The sequence below is a fragment of the Giraffa tippelskirchi genome, chromosome 1, assembly GCF_054371585.1.
Source record: "Giraffa tippelskirchi isolate mGirTip1 chromosome 1, T2T-mGirTip1v1.2.pri, whole genome shotgun sequence".
In the NCBI taxonomy this organism is placed as follows: domain Eukaryota; kingdom Metazoa; phylum Chordata; class Mammalia; order Artiodactyla; family Giraffidae; genus Giraffa; species Giraffa tippelskirchi.
In genome coordinates, this window is record NC_137275.1 from 18305811 (window position 1) to 18325835 (window position 20025).

At 43.8% G+C, this 20025-nt stretch overlaps 1 protein-coding gene and 1 long non-coding RNA gene across 4 annotated transcripts in view; one reads left to right on the forward strand and one right to left on the reverse strand.

The window, feature by feature from the left end:
• HPSE (heparanase) overlaps positions 1–20025 on the forward strand; it is a 42100-nt gene that overhangs the window by 4848 nt on the left and 17227 nt on the right. For 2 of the 3 annotated variants that reach the window (XM_081582344.1, XM_081582358.1), the window contains exons 2-4: positions 9058–9203; positions 11716–11841; positions 18288–18461. In XM_081582344.1, the coding sequence (XP_081438470.1) occupies positions 9058–9203; positions 11716–11841; positions 18288–18461 (446 nt within the window). The remainder of the gene's footprint in view (positions 1–9057; positions 9204–11715; positions 11842–18287; positions 18462–20025) is intronic. The other variant, XM_081582355.1, reaches the window with a different exon arrangement.
• Positions 1–20025, reverse strand: part of LOC145542812 (uncharacterized) — a 36377-nt gene that overhangs the window by 2820 nt on the left and 13532 nt on the right. The gene's annotated exons all lie outside the window — the stretch shown is intronic.

A 20025-nucleotide genomic window follows, 5' to 3' on the forward strand; every position in this document is an offset into this window, starting at 1 on the left:
GCCTGGTGGGTTCCAGTTCATGGAGTCGCCAAGTGTCGGACATGACTGAGCAACTAACACTTCACTCTGTGTGCCTGTTGCTGAAAGAAAGAACCATAGCCAACAAGACAACTGAGGACAGTCATAAGCCATAGGCTCATATGTTTTGATCCCTGAGACTCCCTGGTTGAACAGTGCTCACTGTTCCCTTCCCTCCCAAACCATTCACCATGCAGCCTGGAGCCCTTTGCATGGTAACCCTGCTGCACCCTCCTTGGAGAATATTCCTGCTTCTTTTTTGCCTTAACTCAAACTGAGCTCTTCTCTGAAGACCCGAGTGGAGAAATAGATGCTACTCCTCTGAAGTAGCCCTCTGGAGTAGAAGCTGTGCCTTGTCCAACACTGCAGCCCCTTCCCATTACCCAGGGCAGCTTCTAGATCATTGCCCACTGGTTTGAACTCCAGATTGCTGTGGTTCAAATCCCCAGTGGCTTGTTACCTTGGGCAGATGACCTAGCCTCGTTTTGTTCAGGTTCCTTGTCTGTAAAATGAGAGTAATAAAGAGAGCTGCCTCTTTGGGTTGTTTGGGGATGAAGTGAAATAATCTATGCAAAGTGTCTAAAACATTCAGTTTGGAAAATTGCTGCCCGCTGGAGAGGACTGTCCTGATCCGTGTGAGGTTCACTGTCTCCACGCCTGGCTCTCCTCGCCTGCTCCTTACCACTGCATCTGCTCCCTTACTTACTCCTCCTTATTGACGATCAGCACTGATAGTTTCCTCTGCACTCCCACGCCCCACCACCTTCCTAGGTAACTTCAAGTTCACTCGAATACTGTCTCTCAGTTTCTTCACATCCGCATTTTCTAATAATCTTCACTCAGTGTTTTACTGGAACCAGCTTCCACTGGCTTGTGAAATGTGTTCATTTCTTCCCAACTCCACATTCAGTGACATCGGTACCATTATCTTGAAATCAGCTCTGAAGGGGATATTTACATCATGGCAATTGTTAAATGCAAAAAACCCCCAAAAAACAAAGCAGGGCAGTTTTCTGGGAGGTGGGAGCCAGTTTCCTAGCACACACCGCTTCATTTCAGCCACCTGATGCCATGTCCGTGGCTTGACTCTTTCCATCACTAAGAACCTTTCAACATCTGAACTCTTAAAACTTCTATTCTTGGACTATACTCCTCACTCTCTTAGCTTTTTTTGACTCTGTGGGTCCCAGTACAACTATTTTTTAAGTACCTCTACTAAACAGCCTCTTTCTTTTTCTATTCCTTCCATATCTGATTTAGGCCTCTCGGTTTACTCCATGAGTCATTCTTATGATAACACTCCCAATCTCCTGTCTCATTTTTCTTCTTGCTAAAACCCAAACCTAGCTTAGTCTAGCTATATTTTCCCTTTTTTTTAAATATAAAAGGAATATTTTTTTATATTTTCCCTTTTATAATTTTGGGAATCTATAAGGTGGCCATAAAGTCTGGCAATGGAAAATATTACCTAATCACGAATGAAAGTGAAAGTGAAGTTGATCAGTTGTGTCTGACTCTTTGCAACCCCCTGGACTATACAGTCCATGGGATTCTCCAGGCCAGAATACTGGAGTGGGTAGCCTTTCCCTTCTCCAGGGGATCTTCCCAACCCAGGGATCGAGCCCAGGTCTCCTGCATTGTAGGCAGATTCTTTCCCAGCTGAGCCACAAGGGAAGCCCTAATCACGAATAGTCATGCATATTAATAAACCAGTTTTAGGTATTTGGCTCTGCTTCCTGTCTCAATGAACACCCTGTGTAGCTGGGCTATTACACTCTTAGGGACAAAGGGGAATCTCCCAGCCACATGGATTGATGCTGCATTGGAAATTCCTGGCCTCCAGATTTAATTGCTCCTTAAAAAAAAAAAAATTTAAGTAAGTGGCCAAGGTTTTTTTTATAATTTAATTTATTTATTTATGGCTGTGCTGGGTCTTCCTTGCTGCCCGGATTTTTCTCTAGTTGTGGTGCGAAGGCTTCTCGTTGTGGTGGTTTCTCTTGTTGCAGAGAACAGGCTCTAGGGCGCACAGGCTTCAGTAGTTGTAGCTCCCAGGCTCTAGAGCACAGGCTCAATAGTTGTGGCTTAGTTGTTCTGTAGCATGTGAAATCTTTCCCAATTAGGAATCGAACCGGTGTCTCCTGCATTGGCAGGTGGATTCTTTACCACTGAACCAACCAGGGAAGCCCCCAGACTAACTTGGTCTTTAATGCTACTTCGTCATGCTTTTCCCTGCCTCTCTCATTCTCCACTTCCTTCATATCTTTGATCCCACCTCCAACTCATCACTCTTAGCCTATGACCAAATTTCTCATTCCTGAAGAAAATGAAGTCACTAGACTGGAACTTGGGCTTTCCTGATAGCTCAGCTGGTAAGGAATCCACCTGCAATGCAGGAGACCCCCAGTTCAATTTCTGGGTCGGGAAGATCTGCTGGAGAAGGGATAGGCTACCCACTCCAGTATTCTTGGGCTTCCCTTGTGGCTCAGCTGGTAAAGAATCCGCCTGCAATTCGAGAGACCTGGGTTCACTCCCTGGGTTGGGAAGATCCCCTTGGGGAAGGGAAAGGCTACCCACTCCAGTATTCTGGCCTGGAGAATTCCATGGACTGTATAGTCCATGGGGTTGCACAGAGTTGGACACAACTGAGCAACTTTCACTTTCACTTTCAGACAGGAACTTCCTTTTCTTCCTGCCATCAAACCTACATGTATAGCATGGATATGTCTAGCTTTCTTCCTTTCTCTCTTCTCAGGCCAGTTCTTCTAGCTCTGCTGTTGCTCCTGTCCACTCCTGCCTCCCCAAGAACTTTGCTGTAGCACTCATCTCTTCTCTCTCCTGTATCTTTTACCTCTCCCTTATTATTGGATCCTTCTTCTTAGCATGCTGCTGCTGCTGCTAAGTCGTGTCAGTCGTGTCCGACTCTTTGCGACCCCATGGACGGCAGCCCACCGGGCTCCCCCGTCCCTGGGATTCTCCAGGCAAGAACACTGGAGTGGGGTGCCATTGCCTTCTCCACTTCTTAGCATAGAAACATCAAATTTTTCCCCTCTCAAGCACCTGTGCAGTCACTGCTCTCTTTCTCCTCCTGTTTGCAGCCTTTCTAACTGGTAGTGCTTTCTGTGTTCCACCCGCATGATGACCTCATCATCGTGTCAAAAAATCAATCTCTCCAACATCATCAGTGACCTTACTTTTTCGAGCTTTTTTTAAAAATTGTGGTAAAAGTCATATAAAACATACTATTTTAACCATGTGGAGGAGGAAATGGCAAATCACTCCAGTATCCTTGCCTGGAGAATTCCATGGACAGAGGAGCCTGGTGGGCTACAGTCCACAGGGTCGCAAAGAGTCAGACACAACTGAGCGACTAACACACACATTTTAACCATGGGGCTTCCCTGGTGGCTCAGAAGTAAAGAATCCACTTGCCAATGCAGGAGACACGGGTTTGATCCCTGGGTTGGGAAGATCCCCTGGAGAAGGAAATGGCAACCCACTCCAGTATTCTTGCCTGGGAAATCCCATGGACAGAGGATCCTTTAGGGCTACAGTCCATGGGGTCGAAAAAGAGTCAGACACAACTTATTGACTAAACAACAACAATTTTAACCATGTTTAACTGTACAGTTCAGTGGCACTAAGTACATTCACGTGGTTGTGCAGCTCTCCCCATCATCTATCTCCTGAAATTTCCACCTTCCTACATTGAAACTCTGTACCCTTTAAACACTAACTCCCCATCCGCCCTACCCCCTCGGCCCCTGGCATCTACCAATGTACTTTCTATGATTTTGACTATTCTAGGAACTTTGTCTAAGTGGATTCAAACAGTATTTGTCTACATCTAATGTATATTGGAATGCATTTTTAAGTTTCACTTAATATAAGATCCATGGAATCTATACAGTCCATGGAATTCTCCAGGTCAGAATACTGGAGTGGGTAGCCATTCCCTCCTCCAGGGGACCTTCCCAACCCAGGGATCAAACCCAGGTCTCCCGCATTACAGGCAGATTCTTTACCACCTAAGCTACCAAGGAAGCCCAATATATGATCAGTGACCTTCATTTATTGAGAAATACACTAAATACCTTTCAATCCTTGTCTTACTTGTCTCTGTTTTGGGTTGAATATCTGCATGGCCCCGCTATAGTTCCTATGTTGAAGTCCTCATTCCTGATATACCTCAGTCTGTGACCTTATTTGGAAAAAATGTCATTGCAGACACAATTGGGCTTCTCAGCTGGTGCAGTGGTAAAGAACCCGCCTGCCAATGCAGGAGACACGGGTTGGATCCCTGGGTCGGGAAGATCCCCTGGAGTAGGAAATGGCTACCCACTCCAGTATTCTTGCCTGGAGAATTCCATGGACAGAGGAGCCTGGTAGGGTCACAAAGAGTCAGACACAACCGAAGCAATTAAGCATGCACACACGCAGACATAATTAGTTAAAAATTGCTCATACTGAAATGGAGTGGGCCCCCATTCAATATGACTGATGACCTTATAAAAAGAGGGAACTGGAAACAGACACGCGCACACAGAGAACACCATGTGCACTTGGAGCTGTACTGCTCTGAGAAGCTTCCAGAAGCTGGGGGAAAGGCCTGCAGTAGATCCTCCCCCAGCACCTGCAGGGGGAGCATGGCCTTGCCAACATCTTGATTTCAGACTTCTTGCCTCCAGAGCTATAAGATGACAGGTGCACTGTTCAAGCCACCCAGTTTGTGGTGATTTGCGACTACAGCCCTAGCAAACCAATTCAGTCTCCCAGAAGCATTTGGCAAGAGTGACAACTGAAATACCTTCTCGTCCCTTCAGATCGGTGTCACTGCCATGTCTGGGGGTTTCCCCCACCACTCCAGGGTTCTTCACCACCTCTTCCTCTAGCTTGTCTTAATCGTGGTATTCCCCAGGCTTCTGACCTAGGCCTTCTCCTTCTTTTTTATTATATTTATTTATTTATTTGGCTGTGCTGGGTCTTAGTTGCAGCATGCAGGATCTTTAGTTGTGGCATGCAGACTCTTCGGGATCAAACCTGGGCACCCTGCATTGGGAGCACGGAGTCTTAGCCACTGGACCACCAGGGAAATCCTGAGGCCTTCTTTTTTCACTTCACATAATCTCCTGAGTGGTTTCACCTCATTCCCATCACTTGAATTACTGTTCAGGCAGTGGTGTGTCAAGCAATGTGTCACAACTGGCTCTCTGAGAGGAGAGGAGACTGATTTATGTGTTTTTTTCTGATTTCTTTAGTCTAAACACCCCCACCACGGCTGATTTCAAACTGCCAACAGTTAAGCACTGGTTCTCAAAACATAACAGTTGGCTCTCACAAGCTGGTACCAGCCAGTGGAGGGTGGCTCCCACACACCTCTGCTTTTGTGTCAGAGATAAGCAACTTATTTTTACACATACAGTAAAATAAAAATACCTGCAGACGTTTCTTTCCACTAACGAACTGTTCCAGAAACACAATGCCTGCCACAGCTTTCGTGTGTTCTTTGGTTATTTCCATGTCACTGTGGTGGTGGTGGTGGTGGTGAATGAATTATTTTCCTCCTTTCTTTTTTCCGTGTGTGATGGAAATACTGTACCTTTGTTCAGTTTTGTTTTTAGGACAAGCTCGCAGGTGTTTTAAATCTGGCTTTTGTCAGAGAGCATCAATATTGTTTCTCAAAACAAAAGATTCCATTGCAAAGGAGACAGACCAAAAGGTCCTTGATACAATACTCTGAAACATGTGATTTCGTTTACTTGGCAGAAGCCGTAGCGTTGGGTCTTAATTCTGTTCAGGAAACGGTCTATGTCTGACCCCTCACGCTCTGTTGTCAGGCTGGACTCGATTGTTCATGCACTTGGGTGTGCTTGCTGAGTCGCTTCAGTCACATCTGACTCATTGCAACCCTATGGACTTAGCCCACCAGGCTCCTCCGTCCATGGGATTCCCCAGGCAAGAATACGAACCTTTATTAAGCACCAGCTGTGTGCCAGGTACTTGTCTAGGTGCTTATCTGGGCGCTGAGGAGATTCTGATGATCCAGAGACCCTCCTTTCATAGAGCTTAGCTCGAGGTGGGGGTGGGGATAGATTGTAAACCAAGGAAACACAATAGGAAGCTAATTTCAGAGACTGCTGGATGCTCAGAAGAAAACAAAGGCAGAGTAATGCGGTCAAGAGTGACCTGAGGGGGTACAGCCACTACTTCCGGGAGCCAGGCTCTGGTGTGCTCCGACTTCAGAGGCAGGCTGTACAGGGACACCCGCCTTGAGACCCCACAGCTCCTGCCTGCACTCGTGTTCCCTTCATTTCCCAGAAAGCGCCGTCTCAATTGCTCTCCCGTCTCAACTGCTTACAGATATCAGCCCCACAAATCTAAAAGAACTTCCTCTGTCACACCACACACAACCAAAATCGAAGTCAAGGGCTAGTATCAGTGCCTGGCCAAAAAGCAGTGGAACGGGGCCAGGCCGAAGTGACTCTGCAGAAGTTCCTTGTATCAGGTTTAGGGCTGCAACTCTACCTGTGGGCTAGGGCTTCACTAGTTCACACCAGTGGTTCACATTAGTGGAACCACACTAGCCAAAGCTGAGCACCGAAGAACTGATGCTTTTGAATCGTGGTGCTGGAGAAGACTCTTGAGAGTCCATTGGACAGCAAGGAGATCTGACCAGTCAATCCTAAAGGAAATCAAGCTTGAATATTCATTGGAAGGACTGATGCTGAAGCTGAAGCCCCAAGACTTTGGCCGCCTGATGAGAAGAGCCGACTCATTGGAAAAGACCCTAATGCTGGGAAAGATTGAGGGCAGGAGAAGAAGGGGACGACAGAGGATGAGATGGTTGGATGGCATCACCAACTCAATGGACATGAGTTTGAGCATGTTCCAGGAGATGGTGAAGGACAAGGAAGCCTGGTATGTTGCAAAGAGTCGGACATGACTGAGTGACTGAACAACAACAAAAGGGGAACCACACTAGTGGTTCACACTAAGCATTGACTGACTTTTAGACTGAGAACTCACCATTGTACACCTCCCCTTTATGTGTCTTCTGAGCTCCAGACACGCATGGCCAAGGGCCTGATGGAAATGGTTATTGGTACACCACTGGTATCTTACAACACTGAGCCCCATGCCTGCCCTCATCCCTGTCTCCAGTCTAATGTCTATTTATTTTTCATCTCATCACATGATATTACCATCTTCCAAGATGCTTCCCAGGAGTAATCTTGGATTCGTCTCCAACATTCTGTTAAATTCTCAAGCTAGTATTTCTGGGTTTCCCAGGCAGCTAGGTGGTAAAGAATCTGCCTGCCAATGTAGGAGATGCAGTTTCAATTCCTGGGTGGAGAAGATCCCCCAGAGGAGGAAATGGCAACCCACTCCAGTATTCTTGCTGGGAAAATTCCATGGACAGAGGAGCCTGGTGGGCTACAGTCTGTGGGGTCGCAAAGATTCAGACACGATTGAGCATGCATGAACACTAGTATTTCTATCTTCGCTTGTGTCTTGAATTTATCCACCTCTCTTCATCCCTACTTTTGTTACCTGACCTCAGCCCATCACTTTCTTTGAACATTAACATGACCGCAGCCATGGTCCTTCTATTCAGTGATTTACACGGCAGCCTGGGATTCTTTTCTAAAACAAAAGTCTGGTGCAGTCACTCCATTGCTTTAAATCCTCCCATGGCTGCCATCTTATAAACCAGAACTCCTGGACATGGCAGCTCACCAGCCATCCATGATATGGTCCTGCCTGCCTCTCCAGTCTGTCCTCTCTCAGCACCTCCCTGCCCCCAGTCTCTAGGCTCAAGCCACACCTTGAGCATCTTAAAAGAACTTGAAGTATTTTTGAGGGTCCCTGAACCTATGGTGGGTCCTGGCACAAGGAGATGAAACACAAAGTGAGATTCATTCAGGGATGTTATCAACGGGGAATTGACTGAAATCCCCAGCAGCACCAGAGAACTCTGGGAATGGTGGCATCAGCCAGGAAATCCTCAGAACCTCTTGAAAATAAATGGGAATGTTAGCTTGGACCAAGTAAGGATTCAGAAGAAAGTCATTTCCACTTTGCTACAAATCCAAATAAAACTAAACTGTAGGAAGGGGGAACAGGATGTCAAGAAATATTGGCAATTAGATAGTTATGTGACATGATTTTCCAACTTGAAACAAACCCACACTTAAACCAATTAACTGGGCCATTTTGAGAACACCCAGCATCAGTCCCATGTGTTTTAAGAGCTTTCCAGAGGGAATGGTGGCCAGGATCCCATATGTGAGGCTTCAGAAATACATGGCAGCTTGTTCCTGTTACCTGCGTCTTCTGTTTTCTTAGTTTTGTTCACTTAAGTATTCATGACATCTTCATCTTTCTGAGAGAATGGATTATAAATCATTTGAATTCAGTTCTATAACATTCTGTACCATTCTGAGCACCTAACAGGAGCATTTTTGGCTTGATGACATATGCATTTAGAATTGCTTGAATTGGAAGTGTTCTTGGTGGATAGGAATTAGAATCTTACACCATCCTAAGACATTTGACTTAAATTGAAAAGGATGGTTTTCCTTGGGGTGGAGGTGGAGGTTGCTGAGGGAGAGGAGAAGGACTCATAAGTCATTATGAACTTCTCTTGGAACATAAATTTTTGAAGACAACATATTTTTCAAAGAAACACAGAGTCATCTTGGCTGTAGTTTCCACTCTCGTACCTCTTTTCCTCCATCAGTCACAAAAGATTGTGACTTCTCTGAAAGCACTAAACACTATCCTGCTAGTCAGGTTGAAATATAAGCTCTTGGCTGAGTCAGCACCCCAAGTTGCCTTCAGGTTCCTATAAGAGCAACCTTGCAATTAGGAAGATTACAACTGAGACAATGTCCCCATTAGAGTGATATGACTTCTCTCTCCAACGCCCTTACAGCTAGATGTTAGAAAATGGGTCCACCAAAAGAGAAGGGAGTCAATGTGTAGATGTCATTGTCTTGGGAAAAAAAAATAATTTTCATTTCTTGCTTGTCTTCATAACAGTTCTTCAAAGCTTCGTACCTTGGCCAGAGGTTTGTCTCCTGCATACCTAAGATTTGGTGGCACCAAGGCAGACTTTCTCATTTTTGACCCCAAGAAGGAACCAGCCTTTGAAGAGAGAAGTTACTGGCTATCTCAAGTCAACCAGGGTGAAACTTTTTAAAGATTACCCATTTATTTGAATTCACTTGAGTCGGTCACGAGCATTCTCAGAGAAGAGCTGTTTGTCACATCACCAACTGATAAGAGATGAAGGGCTCCCAGTGCAACTGTGGGGATGCCGACACAGAAGGTGGAAGCAGCGGGCAGGTTTCCTCCGCTTGATGTTCTCAGGGATGTGAGACGCAGGAGGCACGGGGAAGGTGCTGGGCACGGCTCTAAGAGAGTCAGTGTTACTCGCTGTCTTGTTCGACTCTTGGCGACCCTACTGACTGTAGCCCTCCAGGGGATCTTCCCGACCCAGGGATCGAACCCAGGTCTCCAGCATTGCAGGAGAATTCTTTACCGTCTGAGCCACCAGGGAAGCCCTTAAGAGAGTTAATTGTGCTGTAAACAGAACCAAGATTGTAGCTAAAGGGCAGAGCTGCCTAGAGGAACCTGTGGGGAGAAATGCACCAAAACAGGGAGTATTCCCTGCTGAAGAGACAGCACTGATTGAAACTCATTTATTCCGGAAAATGTGGATGAGAGGTGTAATAAGGGGATGTGGAGATATGCTCTGTGTCTAAGAATGGATTTTAAGGCTTGATTTGTTGGGCAGTGGTTCTCAGACTTTATTGACTATACACAGTCACCCAGGGGGAGTTTGAATATTTGAATTCCTGGGCGCCAACCTTAGATTACAAGTTGAGCAAGCTCCTCCTTGTGATTCTAAATATTAGGAGCCTGTGGGCTTCATCTGAGAAACACGCTAAGGCACCACGAGGATTTGCCCTGTGTCTTTCATAAGTGCTATGCAGACATCAAATGGAAGTTAAATTAGTATCTTAACAATTATTGAAAATACCGTATACATCTGAATTACAATAGTGTATTATGTATATATTAATGAACAATATTTTGCTATTTTATATATTACATTTTTTTGTGGTTAGAAAGTGTTTAGAACAGTTAATCAGTAACTGGGCCAAAGTCGATAGAATAGTAATTAGAAAAAATGAACAAAAGCAGGAGGGTTTTCCTGGAATAACATGTTGGAATATGTTTAGACCTCGCCCTTTCTCCCCAGTCAGTCATATGCGTTTAGAAGTTCTCATAAGTTTACATAGGAGACTGTCCTTCATTCATCAGTTTTCTTCATCCTGGTGGGGAGAGAGGATCACTGGGATTATCCAAGTGCTTCTGAAACATCCTTTATGAGGGACTTCCTGGTGGCTCAGACTGTAAAGAATCTGCCTGCAATTCAGGAGACCCAGGTTCGATCCCTGGATCAGGAAGATCCCCTGGAGAAGGGCATGGCAACCCACTCCAGTAGTTTTCATTCTGTCTGCCCTCTGATGGATGAGGATAAGAGTCTTGTGGAAACTTCTTGATGGGAAGGACTGACTGTGGGGAAAACTGGGTCTTGCTTTGATGGGCAGGGCCATGCTCAGTAAATCTTGAATCCAATTTTCTGCCAATGGGTGGGGCTGTGTTCCCTCCCTGTAGTTCAGCCTGAGGCAAAACTATGGTAGGGATAAAGATTGAAGGGAGGAGGAGAAGGGGATGACAGAGGGCGAGATGGTTGGATGGCATCACCAACTCAATGGACATGAGTTTGAGCAAGCTCCGGGAGATGGTGAAGTATAGGGAAGCCTGGTGTGCTGCAGTCCATGGGGTCTCTAAGAGTCGGACATGACTTAGCAACTGAATAACAACCCACTCCAGTACTCTTGCCTGGAGAATTCCTTGTACTGAGGAGCCTCGTGGGCTGCAGTCCATGAGGTCACAGTGTCGGACCCGACTGAGCGACCAACATTTTCTGAAACATCCTTTTTATGAACACAGAGTAGATGAGGCACCCTCTGTCAGGAAGCCAGAATGTGAACCTTCTGAGAAAGGAAGTCACGGGGGGTCAGCCAGTCCTGGTAGCCCGAGCCTGGCAGCCCTGCTCCCTCGCGATAAAGAAGTATGACAAGTACTATCCTGCCGGACAGGATGGGGTGGATTTGTCCAAGTACACATGCTGTGGTCTCGGGAGCTTTGATGATAACAGATATGAAGCAATATAAGTCAGCATTCCCTGTCCTACCATTTTGGCAAGAGGAAATTGCCATAAAGCAGATATAGTCCATGCAAAGAAAATTGCTATGTATTTTGAAAATGAACCTTAAGAGAACTGAACAATGTTTTGTCTTCCAGGGGGGTTCTCTAGCAATTTCAAGTTTCCAAGGAGCCTCCTGAATTGCTCGGTAACTTGAAGTTATGTCCAGTGTATCTGTGTCCAGTATATGTACAGTGCTTCTTAGGAAGCATGCCCTTTGGCTGGTTTTTTGTGGTGACTGGCCAAGCAGCAAATTTGACATATGTAACAGAATACATCTTTCTCTGATCTTAGACCCCCAAACCAGAAACTCAGCTATCCTGCTTTAGTTCACATATATAGCTAGGTAAATAAGTGTATGCAATTTCAAACTTATCATTGTAAAAGTAGATTCTCTGAATTATTAATTCCATTTGCAGATATTTGCAAATCCGGATCCATCCCTTCTGATGTGGAGAAGAAGCTGCTGTTGGAATGGCCCTTCCAGGAGCAACTGCTGCTCAGAGAACAGTATCAGAAAAAGTTCAAAAACAGTACCTACTCAAGTAGGTACCCTGCTGGTGTCCCAGCCCCTGAAATGTTTGGATGGCTTCAACTTGGGCTAAAATTTAAGAAGCCCTATAGCAGTCATAGAAAGCTGCATATTCCTCACATGTTAGCAAGAGTTAGTGGACAATCTTGAACCTCAAGTTTCTGTTTTCTTTTCTTTACCTGACTTTGCCTAATAGCCAGGGAGTCATTCATTCTATTTTATCCATAGTATCGATAGTGTGTATATATATATCAATCCCAATCTCCCAATCCATCCCACCCCACCCCCAGGTTTCCCCTCTTGCTCTCCAGACGTTTGTTCTCTACATCTGTACCTCTATTTCTGCTTTGCAAATGAGATTATCTATACCATTTTTCTGGGCTTCCCAGGTGGTGCTAGTGGTAAAGAACCTGTCTGCCAATGCAGGAGACATAAGAGACTGGGTTTCGAATGCTGGGTCATTCGATCCCTGGGTCAGGAAGATCCCCCGGAGGAGAGCATGGCAACCCACTCCAGTGTTCTTGCCTGGAGAATCCCATGGACAGAAGATCCTGGTGGGCTGTAGTCCATAGGGTCGCAAAGAGTTGGTCACAACTGAAGCAATTTAGCATGCATGCACACACGCATACTGTTTTTCTAAATAGATAACTAATAACCTAATAGCTCAGGGAACTCTACTCAGTGCTCTGTAGTGACCTAAATGGGAATAAAATTCAACAAAGAGGGAGTATATGGATATGTATAGCTGATTCACTTTGCTGTACAGCAGAAACTAACACAACATTGTAAAGCAATAACAATTTAAAAAAAGAATCATTCATTCACAAGCTAATAATGACCTTAACTGCTCTGAAGAACTAGGAAGTCAAGGAAGACATGAATACATTCCTTGAGAAAAAGTAAAATACAAAAGTGTGAAGAGTGAAATGTGAAATCATTCACACCTCATTGTCCATTCTGTTTCCCCTCCCAGAAGCAGCCCCTGTGATGAGCTGTGTATCACTGACAGGGCAGCTTTCTCATTTTCTTTCCTGTATGGCTTTGAAAACATAGGACTAGCTCAGCTAACCAGGAGTTTATTTCCATTCATGGAAACAGTTTTCCAGTGTTTAAATAGGGTGATGTTGTCACGTGTGTGTGTGGGTGTGCTGTGTGTTCAGTCGTGTCTGACTCTTTGCAACCGCGTGGACTGTAGCCTGCCAGGCTCCTCCATCCGTGGAATTCTCCAGGTAAGAATACTGGAGCAGGTCGTCATTCCTAAACCAGGGCATCTTCCCAACCCAGCAATCAAACACATGTCTCTGGCATCTCCTACAATGGCAGGCAGATTCTTTACCACTCTGCCACCTGATGTTGTTACACAGGTCTCTAAAACAAACAAGCAGTCCTTACCTAACTGTGAAATATATTTTTATCTGAAAGTTGATGCTTTATACCCAACTAAGGGATGATGTTGCCCCAGATCTCAGTTAAGAAAATGTCCTGCGTAGATACTCTACAACTATCTTCTTTTGACTTCTGAAAAATAAATAATCTTGAAGTTAAATTGGGCTAGTCAACATATCTAAGAGTATATTTTTGACACTAAATTATTTCTTTGTAAGATTTTACTATAAACTATCTGGATTCCAGTGTATCCAATGAATTTTTTAAAATATTTTTTTATGGATAAGGTACAGGAGGAAAGTAACATGTAAGAAATCAGAAAATAGGTTATACGCTAATAGAAAATGTAGTCCTCTAAATTATTTTTTGCATTTTGAAGCAGAGGGCTGTGGGGGAAATACTCTAATTCTTTACTAATATGATCTATGGGACTTCCCTGGCAGTCCAGTAGTTAAGATTCTGCACTTCCTATGGAGGGAGTATGGGTTTGATCCCTGGTTGGGAAAGTAAGATCCCACATGTCGCATGGTGTGGCCAAAAAATAAGATATATTTTTAAAAAAGATTAAAAAAAAATAATATGATCCACGGTTGAACAAAATTTGGCATAGCAGGGCCTTCTCAGATTCCATTAAAGGAATGACAGATGTCCAAGAGGCCTGCAGCAGTAAGGTCTCATTTGTAATAAATCATCTGATATAGGCCTGCTAGGAGAAGATGCCGTGGTATTAGGCATATAGATTCACACTTTTTTTCTCGGTCATCTTAACTATATGCCAATTTACCTTAGATTTTTCTTTAAAACTGTTTGCCCCCTCACATGATCTTTTTAGAACCAAGATGGTAGGTTTTCAACATCTTTTCCCTGCCTCTGGAACTTGGACCTTCCTAGTTTCTACCCCAAGGGAAAGCCCTTCTTTCACTAACTGTGTTGCTGGGTCAGTATAATTCCAGCCACCCTGTTGGCAATGCTACAGTGTATGACAAATACTACAGATAGTTAATTGTGTTTGGAAATATTTTGACTTCTGATTTGAAAATTTCTCTTTTAATCTGCATGTCTTAGAAACATATAGATAGAAATTTACTGTGTTTGGTCTGGGCACCAACTCACTGCAGGAATAAGTATCTAAGAAGCTCATAGATGTTACCACACTTGGTTCTGCATCCATGGCCAAGGCTGGTAATGTCTGAATAACTGAGAGTGGCCTCATATGATGGAAGAGGTAGCAAAAGTCTGTTGTGTTCTTTGCTTAGTTAATGGCCTGCCCCTTTGAAACAGGTGTCCTAGAAGCTCTAGGTAAGTTTTCTAATTACAGGACACATCAGATGCTTTGCTTCACTTAAGTAGAAGATGACAACAACATTTGTCATGAGAATATAAATTCACATTGTAAACCTGTCTGGGCAGGAAAAGGAAGCAGTGTTACAGGTGTAATTTTGGGTGTGACTGCAGAAAGGAGGATTCCTTTATTAAAATATCATTTAATGAGCTAATTGTTTTCTCTCTTTCTTCTCCACCTTCCTTCCTCATTGTCCCACTCCCAGACTGGATGCTGGACACACTTATATAAATGGAGATGGTACAATAGTTGGTGCTTATGTTTAATGGTTCATTTAGATTATCTTGGTCCCAGGGAGTTTTCCACCCTCTCAGACAGTGAGAGATAAGAGACTGGATAATGACTGGGAATTGGATAATTAACTGAGTTTTCTTATTCTTATTTTGAGGAGGAAATAGGTTGGGTGAGTTTTATTTTCATTTTTTAAATTAATTTTTATTGACATATAGTTGCTTTGCAATGTGTTAGTTTCTACTGTACAGCGCAGTGAATCAGCTATGCATATACATATATCCCTTTTTTGGATTTCCTTCCCATGTAGGTCACCATAGAGCACTGAGTAGAGTTCCCTGAGCTATACAGTATGTTCTCGTTAGTTATCTATGTTATACAAAGTGTCTATATGTCGTTCAATCTCCCAATTCACCTCATCCCACACAACCCCCCCCCCCAACTTGGTGGGTTTTTTAATTAATTTATTTTTGGCTGCACTGTGTCTTGTCACTCTACCAGGGCTTTCTCTAGTTGCAGTGCGAAGGCCTCTCATTGCAGAGGTTTCTCTTATTGGGGAGCACGGTCTCTAGGGTACGAGGGCTTTAGCACTTGTGTAGGGGCTCGGTAGTCTAGGCTCGCAGGCTCTAGAGCAGACTCAATAGTTACGGCACATGGGCTTAGCTGCTCCTCGGCATGCGGGATCTTGCCTGACCAGGGATCGAACCTGTGTCTCCTGCATTGGCAGGCGGATTCTTAACCAATGGACCACCAGGGAAGTGCTGCAGTTTTATTTGTCAAGAGTGGATTTGAACTCTGTGATATACAGTCCTTATCCTAGGAGATGTTACTGCTATACAATTTGAAGCTACTTAAAGTGTATTTGGAAAAATGAGGAGATAGAGGAAGAGTAAGGTATGAACTGAATAAATACTCAAAAATGTAAACATTCTAGGTTTCTTGAAAATGCGATAACCTTTGTTGTGGTTCTACGCAGTACCAGTGCTTAACATCTATATGAGTTTTCTATGGTTTACAAAGGGTTTTCCCATGTGCTATTTCAACTTGGTTCTGTGAGGCAGATGGATGCTGGTACTAGTTCCAGGTCTGTAGATCAGTACCTGAGGCTCACGCAGGTTGAAGGGTCATTGCTGACCATTCAGTCTGTAAGTGGGAGGGTAAGGCCCAAACTCAGATATATGATTCCTGATTGAGGACACGTTCTCAGCTTGATTTGCTATAGATGTGTAAAACACAGCTGTGACTATGACAGTCAGAGGGTCTTTATAACAGGCTCTAGTAATATGGCACTGTCACCAAATAGCTCTGTGATATTGGACAAAGCTCTTTATTTCTTTGGGTGTCAGTTTCCTCACAGAAAAATGAGGATGGGCACCAACTGATTGTAGGAATAAGTATCTAAGAAGCTCATAGATGTTGCCACACTTGGGGAGGACTCCATAAAGGCCATAAAGGACTCCATAAAGACCCACGCTGTCCTCCACTGCAGCCCTAAGATCCCAGGAAGAAGCTGCAAGACTGAGAGCTTTTCAGCCCCCAATGTCTGTAAGTCCTTGATGACAGGCAGTAGTTTTGTGAAAGCGGGTGACACAGCAAATATCAAAAACATCAAAAATAGCTTGCTAGTGTCATTACCGCTCCTCAGCTATTATGGGCAGTATTAAATCTATGGTTTCACTGCTATGGTAACCCAAGTAGTTCAGGCTGAAGACTTAGAAACAAAACCAAGACAAAACCACTTTTAAGGAGAAAGGGGGTAAATCTGCCAGATACAGACGTTTTTTAAAACTAGGGGAGGGACTTCCCCAGTAGCCCAGTGGTTAATAGTGCGAGCTCCCGATATAGGGGTATAGGTTCAATCCCTGGTCAGGGAACCAGGATCCCCACATGCCACAGGACATGGCCAGAAAAGATAGAAATTTTAAAAAAAGGGAAATGAATTAAAGGAGTGAATTTCTGTTTAATAGATAACTCTAAATATACATTAAGATCACCAGATTTATGCAGATAATAACTGATTTAAAGATGACACTCAAAAATTGTTGCCAGGCTTCCCTGGTGGATTAGTGATAAAGAATCTGCCTGCCAAGGTGGGAGACACGGAATTCAATCCCTAGTCTGGGAAGTTTCCACATGCCATGGGGCAACTAAGCCCATGTGCACCAACTACTGAGGCAGCTCTTTACAGCCTGAGCTCCACAACAAGAGAAGCCATCACAGTGAGAAGCCAGTGCACCACAGCTAGAGAGTAGCCACCACTGTCCTCAGCTAGAGAACAGCCCACGCAGCAATGCCGGTGCAGCAACAAAGACCCAGCACAGCCAAAAATAAAAATAAATAAGTAAATAAAATAAATACATTGTTGCCACTCTCAGAAAGAGGTTATAAGCTAGCTAATGGTTAAAAAGCTGAGTTCAAAAGTTTCAAAGCTTTAATAATCCCTTAGTGACTCTGTAATTTTTTTTTCATAGCAATCTAGCCCAAAAGAAATGCCTAAGAGTTTTCAATTAAACTGTTAGGTCCGAACAACCTAATAGTAATAGTTTTCATCATGTCCAACAGATGTTGATGTGTTTCCTTGCAAATTTAAAAGATCCTGCAGTGCCCTTGTAAGTCGGGTTGCCTGGTTAAATTTTAATGTCAAATAAACAATCATTTCTTTACTGCAGGTTTTTCTCAAATATTGTATTTGACATACACTAAAAACTATTCATTATTTATCTGAAGTTCAAATTTAACTGATGTCAGATGTTGTATATATTTAACTTCTAAACGGTCCCAGTAAATTCACTCCCCAGGGTGCCTTAAGGCCAAAGGAAAAGGGTGTGACAGAGGCTCAAGTGGTTAGATAGCGTCAATGGACATGAATTTGTGCAAACTCCAGGACATAGCAAAGGACAGAGGAGCCTGGCACGCTGCACTTCATGGGATCGCAAAGAGTCAGACACGACTTAGCAACTGAACAACAACAAAAGGCTGCCACATTCCTAGAACCCTAAGCCAGTTTTTTAAATGTAAAATTCCTTTTGTTAATATTTTGAATTAATATATTATATACATGATTTTTTCAGACAATGTTTTAAAAACCTAATAGAAATTACCAAGTCATTTTGTGGCTGAGTTTGTGAATGGAGATTTTTAGGTTATGAAGAGTGGGGTTTGTGTTGACTAATGAAAAGTCTGGCCTGTGCATGCTGAGCACTGAGTTTCCCCAGTTCACCTGAGGTCACTTGAACAAAACCCAAGTGTCAGACCAAAGCCTCTGGAACCTTCCATGGACGTGATTCAGCAGCTAAAGCAAATAAAGTCATATTTGCTTTTTTTTTTAGTCCATTTTTTTTTAGACTCCTATTCATAATTATAAGCACTCATTAGGACTAGAATTATTTCCATTTAACTACAGAAATAGTAATTCATTATGAGGAACAAATCTGGAAGACTTCATCACTTTGACATTCAGGTGCTGACCTAACCACGAAATGGCAACATTTTTCTTTTAGAACACTCGGTGGATATGCTGTACACTTTTGCCAATTGCTCAGGACTGAACTTGATCTTTGGTCTAAATGCATTACTACGAACCGCAGATATGCACTGGGACAGTTCCAACGCTCAGTTACTCCTGGACTACTGCTCTTCCAAGAATTATAACATTTCTTGGGAACTAGGCAATGGTAAGTGCCTCCCACCTCCAGAAACATTTCAATAATAAGGAGATTCCCTTTTGGCATTATTTGTTCCTATTTATGACCTTTTTAATAATAGCAAATATCCATTTTGTCTTGGAATATTTGTACAAGTGCTCAGTGGTGCAAGTTTGGAATTGTGGTAGAAAACTCCTCACATAGCCCAGATGTTATTGCTCATCCCAGTTTACATTTGAGTATTTCCACAGCTCCCTTGCCTGCCAATGCAGGAGATTTTAAGAGACGAAATTTCAATCCCTGGGTCGGGAAGATCCCCTGGAGGAGGAAATGACAACCCACTCCAGTATTCTTGCCTGGAGAATCCCATGGACAGAGCAGCCGGGCAGGCTACAGTCCATGGGGTCACAAAGAGTTGGACACGATTGAAGAAACTTTGCGCATGCACAGCTCCCTGATTCCTTTGAGATCTTTACGGTCACTTGGCAGGTCGCTTGGCAGGTTGGACTCAAGCAGTTTGCTTCTGCCTTTCCATCCCTCCTCTGTTCTCCGCTTGTCATTTAATCTCGGCAACCCCATCCTGACATTCATAATAGGTTCAAGCTAGAAGTTCCAGGACAGAGTTCCCTCTGGGTCAAGCTCTTGAGTGTGTCCTTCTTCATTCTTTTTTTTTAAAGGAACTTATAAATTCTAATTAAAGTGGGTCTTCTCTGGTGGCTAAGATGGTAAAGAATTCTGCCTGCAATGCAGAATTCAATACCTGGGTGGGGAAGATCCTCTGGAGAAGGAAATGACAACTCACTCTAGTATACTTGCCTGGAGAATTCCATGGACAGAGGAGCTTGGTGGGTGCAATCCACGGGGTTGCAAAGAGTCAGACACAACTGAGCGACAAACACTTTCACTTTCAAAGTGCTAATTAGCCATATTCATTCAAACATTTACGGTGCTTTGTCCGTACATCAGCTAATGGAACTGAACATAAAATGGAAAGTGAGATGGTGAATACAATTTTGACCTTCATTTCATAGATGACCAAAGAGGCACAAAAAATGTTAGCTAAATATATAGCTGTGTGCGTACATCTGTGCTTAGTTGCTCAATCGTATCCAACTCTTTGTGACCCCATGGACTGTAGCCCACCGGGCTCCTCTGTCCATGGGATTCTCCAGGCAAGAATACTGGAGTGGGTTGCCATTTCCGCCTCAAGGGGGTCTTTGCAACCCAGGAATTGAACCCACGTCTCCTGTCTCCTGCATTGTAGGCAGATTCTTTACTTATGATGCTAGGCAATTATGAGTTAGAGAAATCTTAGAGGAGTTAGGATTTGAACCCAGGGAGTCTGGCTCTAGAATGAGGTCATTGCTCTCTTGAGACTTCTGTTCTGGAGGTAAGGAACCAGACCTACCAGAAAGCAAGCAAAGAAGTGATACATATCTATAGTGGTGTGTTATGATGAAGTCTAGCCACAGATTTTGGGGTTCGGTGGCTGAGGATAACTGACAAGGTAAAGCACTGAAGCAGAATAGAAGGAAGGATAGAGGCCACCATATCTTAGCTAGATGCTGCTGACCAGCTTTACTGCAGCAACTAT